At 31.4% G+C, this 11302-nt stretch overlaps 5 protein-coding genes across 7 annotated transcripts; 2 read left to right on the top strand and 3 right to left on the bottom strand.

Annotated features, from left to right (window-relative positions):
• Positions 1–30: 30 nt before the first annotated feature.
• Positions 31–518, bottom strand: LOC111422810 (cytochrome b-c1 complex subunit 7-like). Its single transcript, XM_023056051.2, has one exon. It carries the CDS (start codon positions 450–452, stop codon positions 120–122), a length of 333 nt encoding a protein of 110 aa, XP_022911819.1. The 5' UTR covers positions 453–518; the 3' UTR covers positions 31–119.
• LOC111422807 (putative malate dehydrogenase 1B) lies at positions 31–2313 on the bottom strand. Its single transcript, XM_023056047.2, has one exon. The coding sequence runs from the start codon at positions 2239–2241 to the stop codon at positions 775–777; it is 1467 nt and encodes a 488-aa protein (XP_022911815.2). The 5' UTR covers positions 2242–2313; the 3' UTR covers positions 31–774.
• LOC111422809 (5'-deoxynucleotidase HDDC2) lies at positions 2050–3480 on the top strand. 3 transcript variants are annotated; one of them, XM_023056050.2, is made up of 2 exons: positions 2050–2149; positions 2685–3480. In XM_023056050.2, the coding sequence occupies exon 2, from the start codon at positions 2718–2720 to the stop codon at positions 3318–3320; it is 603 nt and encodes a 200-aa protein (XP_022911818.1). In that variant the 5' UTR covers positions 2050–2149; positions 2685–2717; the 3' UTR covers positions 3321–3480. The 3 variants fall into 3 exon arrangements, with proteins under 3 accessions (XP_022911818.1, XP_071053340.1, XP_022911817.1); XM_071197239.1 differs by lacking the exon at positions 2050–2149 and adding an exon at positions 2159–2270; XM_023056049.2 differs by lacking the exon at positions 2050–2149 and adding an exon at positions 2452–2630.
• A 2360-nt stretch (positions 3481–5840) lies between these two features.
• Positions 5841–7662, bottom strand: LOC111422843 (Enhancer of mRNA-decapping protein 3). The gene is made up of 3 exons (XM_023056094.2): positions 7289–7662; positions 6449–7228; positions 5841–6396 (listed from the first exon to the last, which is right to left on the bottom strand). Exons 1-3 carry the CDS (start codon positions 7441–7443, stop codon positions 5919–5921), a joined length of 1413 nt encoding a protein of 470 aa, XP_022911862.2. The 5' UTR covers positions 7444–7662; the 3' UTR covers positions 5841–5918.
• A 196-nt stretch (positions 7663–7858) lies between these two features.
• On the top strand, positions 7859–11298 carry LOC111422768 (armadillo repeat-containing protein 6 homolog). Its single transcript, XM_023055992.2, has 5 exons — positions 7859–7957; positions 8155–8278; positions 8346–8535; positions 8590–8827; positions 10274–11298. The coding sequence occupies exons 2-5, from the start codon at positions 8162–8164 to the stop codon at positions 11121–11123; spliced, it is 1395 nt and encodes a 464-aa protein (XP_022911760.2). The 5' UTR covers positions 7859–7957; positions 8155–8161; the 3' UTR covers positions 11124–11298.
• The last annotated feature ends 4 nt before the right edge of the window (positions 11299–11302 follow it).

Raw genomic sequence — 11302 nt, forward strand, 5'->3', positions numbered from 1 at the left:
TTCTGATTAACATAATAAATTAAATAAAAGAAGACTAGATTAAATTTATTAATAAATGTATTAAATAACAAAGAAAGCTACTTCATCTTTACAATTTCCAAGAACTAAGCACTCAATCTTTAATAATTTTTGCTCCATTCTTCACGTTCTTCTCTCTCCTTAATAACTTGATTGACGAGAGGTGTTAAATATAATTCGTCTTCTTCAAGTTTTGTCCACTTATCTTTGGGCAAAATCGATTTTTGGATGTCTAATTGAGTCGCTCTCAAAATACGATAATTACGTTCGTCGATTTTCGCTTGGGACAACCTCTTGAGAGCCTCTTTTACATCATCATCTTCAAAAAGCAAATCATCTCGCATCAAGCCCAATTTATTGAAACCGGCCAAATTATAACAAAACTTTTGTAAGCCACTGCTCATTAATCTTCTTTGAACGTGGAATAAAGCCATTTTTAAGGAATTTCTTTATGAAATTGACAATATCAGAAGTTAGGTAACCAATAGAGTGAAGTTGTATTCAAATCACCTGTCAGTTATAGTAACATTTGACTTTATTAGTTTGTAATAGCAAGATGGTAACGAAATAATTAAAAAAATAAAAACTAATGTTAATATTTATTTGTTATTAAAGTTTTTATAAGTTAATGATATTCCTTTAATCGATGTATATTGTGTCTACCGTATCTAGCGGTCAATTAAACTGTGCCGTTAATGTAGATATCTATAAATCAAATTTGAACAAAGCTGTTATTTAATAACAATTTATTCAGCATCATATCATTAATCGACAAGCAGATTGAATATAGAAACTGCTGCTAATATGATAATTTGTGAATAACTCTTCCAAACTGGAAACAAGTTCGTCAACTTTTATCTTCGCATGATCACTGATTGGAAAATTTTTAAAAGGTGACCAAGAGTTTCCATCAAAATTAGCTGGTTGAGAAAGACAAAGACCAGCTGGAAATCCAAAACTGCCGTTTGATATGATTCCTAATGATATAATTTCATCGCTTGGTTTACCAGAGAACCAAATCTCCAAAACTTTTATTGTTGCCATAGCTTTTGCATAAGTTAATGGTCTTCCTAAAATTCTAGGAACGGTCTCTTTGGTTTCGTTTACCCTATTCCACAATTCTTCTTCGAATTCGTCGGACATATAATGAATGTAATGCAGTTCTGGAGTAATTCGTCCTAACGGAAGGGTAGATCCTCCGTCGGTTTTAATTGCCCTTTGATATGGCCTCTGAATATCACATCTTTTCAATACTGACCCAACATCAATGAAAGGTGTTAGCCACAAGCCCCAAACCGGGGGAGCGCTTAATTGGTCTAAAGGTACTTTACATAATTTTGAAATAATACTTAATGGTAATGAACCTTTATCAGCTGATATTGCAATTATATTCGAGGGTTTTATAGCAGTGCAATATTCAGCTAACAAGGTTCCGTTGAAACAGCAAGGTCCTGGGTGTGCCAATATTATTTTTAAGTCTCTTTTTGCGTGGCCATTTACAGCGTCCCCAAATGCAGCCATTAATGACATGTTTCTAATCAACCACATATCCATACATTCATCTTCTTTACGGGCATAGTCTTGATCAATATCAATAAACAAATCGCAATCGTCAAAAGCATGTTGCAAGCTACCGACAACTTCTACTTTATCAGTCATATCTGACGTTGCTTCCATTACCTCGAGCAAAGCACCAAAATCTTGAGTCATCTCTATCTCCATATCAAATAGTCTTATAAGCAAACCAGCTGGAGGTCTAATATTAGGTATATTAAGTAAAGACGGGACGATTAAGCTGAAAATAGGATTTTTTATTCCATTAATGGTTATTCTAAAAATTTTCTGTGCTTCACTAGCTTCTTCATCTAATTTATTTTGATAGAACGCCATGTTATCTTGGATTAACGCGTCTAAATCATCTTTAGGTAAAACGGCTTCCAAACCGTAATAATCGTACACGTATTCCCAAAATTCACTAATTCCGCCAATAAGAAACGCTTTTCCGCCTCTACGGGCTACTTCTTTCCAAATTAAAGGAGACGTCCTGTGATTCCAGTTGTTCTTTTGGTTTTGTTCGTGAAGAAAGAACTCCCATTGACCTTTTGGTTGCTCAATCATTTTATATTCAAAAGTAGGTAATTTATCGGCTAAATAGGAACATACGTATTTTACTTGAACAAAATCTATGCAATCCGGTTTTCCACTGATTACATAAAACGCCATGGGAAGGAATTGTATGGATTATATGTGATGTGGGTAATTTTATATGATTGATTGATTGCTTTGTCATAAATAATGACCATAATTCCTAGGCTACGATAACAATAAAAATTTTTATTTAAATCTTATATGATTTTATAATATATTTCTTTTTAAAATTTACAATATAATTAAACCAACTTCTCAATATACAGTATTTATAGTCACTTCTTTCCTGTGCTTCTTCCTGTTATCTCTCAATAGTTTGATGTCATTAATATCGTGAGAGGTTATGTTATCAATTTTTCAAAATATATTTTAAATTTGAGAAATATTTTTGAAAAATATATTCCTATAAATCGCTGTTATCGATACATTGATAGATAATGAAAATTATCTTATCATTTTACCAAGTAATTTTCTATTAAGTTTTTTCTTATCTAACCTATAAATATTACATATTTTAGTTTACGTGACTAGAAAAGACAAATATCGACAAAATGGATAACAAATCGCTGGAAAACGAGTCATTACAAAACGTAAAAAGTGTATTAAAATTTCTGAATTTAGTGCATGAATTAAAATATTCTGTGAGAAGAGGATGGGAAAGAAGGGGTGTAGAAGGGGCTGAAACTATTTCTGGGCATATGTACGCCATGGCTATGATGACATTTCTTTTACCGAACAACTCCAATTTGGACAGATTAAAGTGTTTGCAATTAACAGTAATACACGATTTGGCTGAGTGCATAGTTGGAGATATAACTCCTCATGATGGTATTCCGGAAGAAGAGAAACACAGAAGAGAAGATGAAGCTATGAAAGATATTTGTGAATTAGTTGGTGGTGAACAGGGACAATTAATGCAGGAACTTTATAAGGAATATGAAACCAAAGCCACACCCGAAGCAAAGTTTGTTAAAGATTTAGATCGATTTGATTTTATATTCACCGCATTTGACCTTGAAAAGAAAAGGAACAAACCAAGAGAATTTCAAGATTTCTTCGATCATATGGAGGGACAATTTGAACATCCTTTAATTCAGGAATTAGTAAAAGGATTGAATGAGGAAAGAAATCAATATGGAACAAATTCTAAATAATTCTTATAATTTATTTCAAAGACTTAGCTTATTGTTGTTAATCATTTGTTAAAATATAATATATATTTGATATATTTTATTAAATAATGATAGAATTAGTATCAAATGTAAGTTATTTCAATCATTCATAACAAAAAATAAATAAATTTAAACTTTGTAACACTATAAATTTTTATATTGGTGAAAAAATGTCGTCATGATTCACATCATGATATAAGTAAAACTTAACAATTTTATTGGATTCAATGATATAATAATATATGGTTGTGAATAAAAAATCGTGGTAAAAATTAATAATTTTAGATGATTCCATTAATTTTGGGAAAAATGATTCATTAAAAAAGTTAAATCTAATCACATTCCAAGTTTGTCAAACGTTTAAAGATTGAATTTATCGATAAGAATACTACAGTTTCAAGTGTTATATAGAAAATCACTTATCTCATTATCATAGTTGACGATTGAGTAAATTTTAATGATCTAACTAGCTGATTTATGAGAAATGTAAGGAGCGGCTTTTACATAGACGTGTAGGAGTGTAATTCCGTATTGAACAAATGCAAATTTGTCACACATTTCTCAATTCTAAGCTTCTTTCGTCCGAACTTTGCTCATGGGAATTCTGTCGCCTTTTTTTTTCGTCCGAGATTTTAAATCATTCGCTTCGAACGCTCTTATTCTAAACAATGGTCGAAACAAACTCGAACCACTGATAATGTTCCGTTCTAAACTAAAGTAAGGGAGAAATCATATAAAGAACCCTTCTCAAAATAATGAAACAAAGATCGAAAGTACCATCTAGCGCTAGACTGAAATGGGAGATGGAGTTATGTGTTTAGAAGGTAGTTTATATCGAGAAAGGTAGTACAGTAAATCTTCGCTAATCCGAATCAATTAAAACCAGCTCTATTTAGATTATTGAAGCCATATTTAAATATTATAAAAAAAATCTTATAAATAAATAGTCTTGTTTAAATTTCTTCTTTCTAAACTTAGCATGTCTCATTCCATGAGAACTGGTCCACAGTAGTCGAAGTCTCTCTTCAGCCCACAGTCCAATCCTATGTTTGGCCATCGCAAATAATACACCAACTAGTAGGACATATCGGAATAGTTTTGAGCATATTGCTTAAATCTGTAAATGGTAGTTCTAGCCACTTTCTCTATATGCAAATGCAAAGGATAGGCAAAGCAGAATATCCATTGCTAGAGTTGGCGTCCTGCTTATCACACCAGAGATTGCCAATCTAGCTACTCCTTGAATTCGTGAAAGTTTACTGATAACTGAAGTCTGTTGGACTTTCCTATACCAGGCATAGAGCCAGTACAGTCTTTCAGGGGTAAGACCCCAATTTTTTCCACAAAGACTGCGACAAGTCCACAAGGATAGTCTAGCTTTGTGCAAAACTCCATGCAAATGTCCATTCCATGAGAGGGTTTTGTCTAGGATTACTTCTAGATATTTGACTTCCTTTGAGAAAGTAATTTCTTCACCTTGGATAGTTGGACGGAATAGTCCATCAAACTTTCGTCTCCTGGTGAAGGGCACAACAATTGTCTTTTGCGGGATTATCGAGAGATTCTCTCTCTTACACCAACGCAAATGATATCTAGGGTCACCTGGAGAACTTTGGATACCCTTACTGAAGCTTTTAATACCTTTCGTTTTCGTTTGTCCCAGCGTCTTCATGGACAGAACTGCTGTCACTATCCAGCGGAACATGATCTTTACCAAAACAATCCAATCGTTAACTTCTGATTGAGAAAGATGATAATCATTGCTTATTTGTTGAAACATAACACCGATTTCTTTTAATTCTCGTTCACCTTGCTCTGTTTTTTGAACCGAGATCCATTTATTTTTTAGAATTGTCAATGGAATACATTTTTCTAGAATTTTTCTATTAAATTAGCCGACATTTTGTCCCAAGCATGAACACAGCATCCTTAATAGAAATGTTCTTCAGTGCTTTGGAAATATCATCTTCCTCCATAGATAGAACGTGTTCTAAGAGACTTTTCCGGTAAGTAATTTCCAGAATAATGCAGACTTATCTGCGTTGTATATTTGACTATGTAATATATTCGGTTGCACCGTAGATGAGTCGCTAGAGAGTTTCTCTCCAACCACTTTTAATTGACGAATACTACGTCTATTTTTAAATCGACTGATCCTTCCTCTGTTTGCAATAAACGTTTTGTGTTTATAACATTTAGTAAAAATTTACAGAGCTTTTTCTCATGAAAAGTTAGTTGTGACTGTAGCATGTTTTTCTTGCTGCAAATAAAACCATTTATACAATTTATCTTCCATTTCTGGATATTCTGGTTCTTGCAAAGCTTTTCCGCGCGCTGGAGTTGCGACACAACTTGTAGTGTCACTTTAAATCTTCTTTAATGCCATAAATGGCTATTATATAGTATAGTTATGTTAATTCAAGCATCAAGTTGATTTTTGTTACATTATTACTAACATAACCATGTGTTGCTAAAAATAGGAAATTATTTGAAAAGAAAACATTTTAGTTCATGACAACTTTATTAAAATATTTTTTCAATTAGTATCAGTTCCGTTATGTATCATTAAAATTTCTTTTTTTAAACACCATCATTAGGATGTAAGGGTATAACAAATTTTGAACCAAATGGCGAGCGATACATAATATCAACATGTTTAAAAACGTCCACGGGAAAGCCCAAGTTACATAAATAAATTTTTCCATTCTCTGTCGAATGTGGTAGTGGCAATACAGGCGCTAAAGAATATTTAGCAATAATGCCAGGGGTACCAGAAGCAGGCGGATCAATTGCCAACACCGACGCTTTATTTTTTAACGTCCATTCTGCTAACGCAATATACAATTTTAAATTATCTGATTCTTCACACAAAGATACTATTATGAGGTCGGTTAATTCTGGGAGTTGAGACACATCAGTTACAACTTTGTTTCTTGTCAATTTGTATAATTCCAATTCTTTGTGGATTAAACCTGAATCTAGATTTGGAACGAAAACTATTGTGTGTACACCATGGCTTGCCAGTTGTCTTGCTGCATTTAATCCAACAGAACCAGGTCTAAAATGAAAATGATTATATAAAAAAAATTAGTAAAATATAAAATTTTTACCTGTTTGATCCACATAAAAATACAACAGTGGGCATTTGATGAATATTATTTGGATTTAGTCTGTGAGCACCGCCAAGAAGTTGTAAAGCCATCTCGGTAGTGGCTCTCCCCATCAATTCAGTACGACGTTCCCAAGAAATTCCCGCTCTTTCACCCATTAAAAATAGCCGAGTTCTTAATAATCTAGATATGCTTGGTACAATGAGGCCATCATCAGTTACATATTCACATTTTTCTTGTTGAGGTACAATAATTTGTCTTAATGACGCCGGGGTAGATGTTATTACATTTTCATCATGTCTATATTTTGTTTGTTTCTTATTTTGTTCGGAACTTTTAATATTATCAGGTCGTTTTGAGTTGATCTCATCCCACACGGCTTGTTTGTCAAATAGAGCAAGCATTTTCTCAAAATCAAAGTCTTTCGTTATTGCGTCACCTAAAGGTGAACCAAAACAAGCCTCATCTTTCCAACTTCTACTCCATTTACCCTTTCCTCCTCGTTCCTTTTTAATAGGCGTTCCTTTAGGTGCTTCCGACATTGTCATTTTTGAATTGTTTATGTCAATTGGTTTTGATTTTGCGGTATCATTCGAGTGCTGTTGCTGATGGGAGCCGTTTTGATTGAACACTGATTTATTTGATGTTGTATTAGTTTCTGTTATGTTACTCTGGCTTTTATTTTCACGTTTTGCAATCGGTTTTGCTACTGTTATTGTACTCCTTCCTGTTGGACTTGATTGTTTGTCTATTAATTTTAAATCAATTATATCACTCGTTCTAAAAATTTTGTATTATCATTGTTGTAAGTATGTGTTGTTATATAAAAATAAATTTTACCTTATAAGAACTTCTGGATTATCACATGGAATACCGTTGCAGAAAGCTTTTGCGAGGGACAATTTTGAATCTGTCACAGATAGTATTTCTCCCTGAAATGTGCCTAAATTATTACCGCATTCCACTGAAACCATGTATCCAGTCCACTGAGCCATTTCAATGTTTAACAGTGATCAAATAAAAACAAACGTAAATTACGTATTCTTTAAAAAAAAACAAAAATAAGTAAAACTAAACGTATAGTCTTTTTTGTGGCTTATATTAAGAATAAAATTATTATAGATCTTTGTGTTTTTCTGAAATTAATGTTGTTAAAAGTTTACGAGAATCAGGGCATGTTGCGTAGACAACACATACACATACACAAGTGTGAAAGAAAAGTTTTCAATAACACAACTATGAACGTAGCCAAAACGTATAAACATCATTTTTCCTTATTACTACATTTACATTAATCAAAATTATAAGTAATATCTAAAATTTGGGATAATTTAAAATAAAATTTGTATACAAAAGTATAAAATTAAAATGTATTTATTAAATTTATGAGAGATTTAGTGTAAGTTTAATTTTAATCTTGACTGTTGGTATCTACATGTTGACACTTGTGTTGTCTGTCAGTGTAGATATCTATTCCGTACAACAAAAGGTTTAATTAAAAAAAACTAGGTATGTTACATTTTCATATTAAAAAAAATATAAATTAACAAATATAGTGTATTCTAAAATGTAATGCCTTAAAGGTTAAATTTATAACTAAATACACTTATCCATTGATTATGATTCATATCAAGAAATCTTGGTCTCCTTAAACAGTTAATCAAGGTGAACAACCCCCTTTTATGAATCAAACACTTTTTTTATAGAAACAAAATGGATCTTGTAATAACTCAAGATTGTTACGAAGAAATTGTGCACCAAAACATGTCCGATTTTGAGCTGTCTCAAGAGGAGGCTATCAAGGAAACAATAGAACAACTCAAATCTCAGGTAATAATTTGACATTTGTATTATTTGACATATTTGTCATAATAATTTTGCTTTCTTATATTGAAAGGGTGTTGATTTGAGCAATATCATTACTGATATGGCTACCAACAATGAGGATTTATCACCAGAATTACAGGAGGCATTAATTTCATTAAAATGTCTTGTACAGAAACATGCAGAGCCATCGTACATTACTGGTCAACTTGATATTATCCAAGCAGAATGCAAGAAAGGTTTACAATATCAAGTTTATGCTGGTAATTAAAGAAATTATGACTTACTCATTAATAAGTATTTTGGAATATTTATAGGAAAATTAGATACATATCCTTTATTAATGGAAATTCTACAGAACTATGAATCGGATAATGTTGTTATAAACAGTTGTTTTACAACGCTTATAAAATTAATGGATAAACAACCAGATTTGTTAGATGATGTGGGTATCCAAATGATTATAAAATACTTGGATAAAAGTGGTAATCAGGATATTATGAGTTTGGTTTTGAAATGGACTAAAGTATGCTGCATAATGCATGAACAAAATAGGTAATTAATTTTATCCACGACTACCTTATATATACCTTATAAATGAGTTTTCTAAAACAAAAGGGTAGTCATTTTTCATGAGTCAATAATAGCGGTGAATAATAATCATTATTCACGGGTAATCAACTTGACAGACTAATAATAATTATTTGAAACGTCAAAATTTCAAAAAACAATTTAATTTAATTTTTTAGGACTTTCTAAAGGTTTGATATTAAAAAAACTTAAACAAATTCCTTTTTTCCTATGATTTAAGCATAAGTTAATTAATTTTCGTAAAAAAAAACATGTTTCATAAAATTGCCATTTAATTTTGACAAATTGTTGTGAAGTTGGTTACAGTTGGTAATATTTAATTTGTGTCACATTGACGTTTAAACTTATTCAAAAATTTATTTAAAGAAATAAATTTGTCCAAGACTACCTTATAATATATACCTTATGAAAAAGCTTTCTAAAACAAAAGGGTAGCCCTTTTTCACAGAGTGAATAATAACGGTGAATAATAATCATTATTCACGGGTAATCAACTTGACAGACTAATAATAATTATTTGAAACGTCAAAATTTCAAAAAACGTCAATTTAATTCAATTTTTTCCGACTTTCTAAAGGTTTGACATTAAAAATACTAATTCCTTTTTTCCTATGATTTAAGCATAAGTTAATTAATTTTCGTAAAAAAAACTACGTTTCATAAAATTGCCATTTAATTTGGACAAATTGTTGTGAAGTTGGTTACAGTTGGTGACATTGAATTTGTGTCACATTGACGTTTAAACTTTATTCCAAAATTTATTTAAAAAATAAATTTATGGAATCAATTTCTATAGTCATGGACAAAGTATCTCACATATAATGAGCTATTATTCACTCAGGTTAATTATGTACTTAACCTTAGTGAATAATAGCCCTCATTATATGCTCGTATAATTTTATATTATTATCTATGACTGATTGGATAAGTTGTTACCACACTCATTTGAGGTGATTTGAGTTACGTAATCAAATAAGTAAGTTCATTACCGCACTGGTTTCATTACGTAAGGCATTTTGAGCCCAATCAAAACAGACTTACATAATTTATTGAAACGAGCACCAACACAAAAGAAAAACTGCTACCTATTTAAAGAGAAACAATACTATTTATTATAAACATTAATTGTTATGTTTTTAGATTTAGAAACACTTATTCCAGATGAGTAAACATGTTATTGAAACTGACATTAATTCAAAATTGTCAACAATCATTTCAAAATATTTTTATAAATGTCAAAATAGACCTTTTTAAAGAAATTGATTTTTAAGTAATTTTTAGCAGTCATAGATAAAATGTTGTATATCACATGTGGGCTAGAGCATAATTACAGTACTCATGTGATTACATAACTCGGTCTAATAATCTTACTCTAAATAACATTAATATTAATATATTTATTTGTTTTAGACAATCCATATTTAACGCTGAAATTCTAGGACGTTTAAAGACTCGCCTTAATGAAGCAAATGCAAATTTATTAAGAGATATACTCGCTGTGTTACGAGCTTTAGTACTTGACGATGATGTAAGAGTAGATTTCGGAAAAGCGCACGAACATGCTCGTGTAATAGCCAGTGATACTCTTTGCGCAATTATGCGCTTGTTAGAAAAATTTAAAACGGAAGAACTATTTGTAATGGACTTATTGTTGACAATTTCCACCCTTCTCGTTCGCACGGAATTCTGTAAGAAAGTAGAGGATGCTGGTGGCTTACCTTTAGTTAAATATGCGATGGAACAATTTCCTGCAAACGAAAAAATTATTAGATACAGTCTTAAAGTGTTAAAAGCTTTGGCAGGAAACGATGAATGCAAAGCACATATTATTCAATTCGGATTTTCATTGACAATTGTCGAATGTTTGGAGAGGAATAATAAAAATGCCTCTACTGCCACATTCGCATTAGCTTGTATCGCTGCTTTAACATTGCGTTGCCCCGAAAATAGTAAAGCATTTTACGACCATGGTGCGCCAAACGCTATTGTAGATGTAATGAAATTGCATAGAGATAACGAAGCCGTTCAAAAACATAGCAGTTGGGCTATTCGCAATATGGTGTCTAGAAGTCGATATCAAAACGAAAAATTTTTATCATTGGGTGTAGAGGAAATATTAAAAGCGAATTTAAAAACTTTTCCAAAATCCGAATATGATACAAAAGCAGCGTTGAGAGATTTGGGCTGTGATGTGAACTTTAAGGAAGAATGGACTGGGAAGGGAGGAAAAATAACAACTCAAAATAACAAAGCCAAATGAAATTACCCAACACGTTCTAGTGTCTGTAACTTTCCTTTTTTTACCAGCTTTGTTGATACTGAGATATACACTACGCTGTTTTTTTTTTATTTCATAACTTATTAATTCTTAATTTTTTTCTTTACTCATACATTACAATTTATTACTATATTAAAATACATGCATTTATTATTTATTTT

This window comes from Onthophagus taurus, chromosome 7 (assembly GCF_036711975.1).
Source record: "Onthophagus taurus isolate NC chromosome 7, IU_Otau_3.0, whole genome shotgun sequence".
Classification (NCBI taxonomy): Eukaryota; Metazoa; Arthropoda; class Insecta; order Coleoptera; family Scarabaeidae; genus Onthophagus; species Onthophagus taurus.

Bases quoted from the DNA above. Each gene is read 5' to 3' on its own strand.
- LOC111422810 (XM_023056051.2), bottom strand. From the start codon at position 452: ATGGCTTTATTCCACGTTCAAAGAAGATTAATGAGCAGTGGCTTACAA.
- LOC111422807 (XM_023056047.2), bottom strand. From the start codon at position 2,241: ATGGCGTTTTATGTAATCAGTGGAAAACCGGATTGCATAGATTTTGTT.
- LOC111422768 (XM_023055992.2), top strand. From the start codon at position 8,162: ATGGATCTTGTAATAACTCAAGATTGTTACGAAGAAATTGTGCACCAA. The intron at 8,279-8,345 runs GTAATAATTTGA...TTATATTGAAAG, and splicing joins TAGAACAACTCAAATCTCAG to GGTGTTGATTTGAGCAATAT. The intron at 8,536-8,589 runs GTAATTAAAGAA...GAATATTTATAG, and splicing joins ACAATATCAAGTTTATGCTG to GAAAATTAGATACATATCCT.
- LOC111422809 (XM_023056050.2), top strand. From the start codon at position 2,718: ATGGATAACAAATCGCTGGAAAACGAGTCATTACAAAACGTAAAAAGT.
- LOC111422843 (XM_023056094.2), bottom strand. From the start codon at position 7,443: ATGGCTCAGTGGACTGGATACATGGTTTCAGTGGAATGCGGTAATAAT. The intron at 7,229-7,288 runs GTAAAATTTATT...CAAAATTTTTAG, and splicing joins AATCCAGAAGTTCTTATAAG to AACGAGTGATATAATTGATT. The intron at 6,397-6,448 runs GTAAAAATTTTA...TTTTCATTTTAG, and splicing joins TTTTTATGTGGATCAAACAG to ACCTGGTTCTGTTGGATTAA.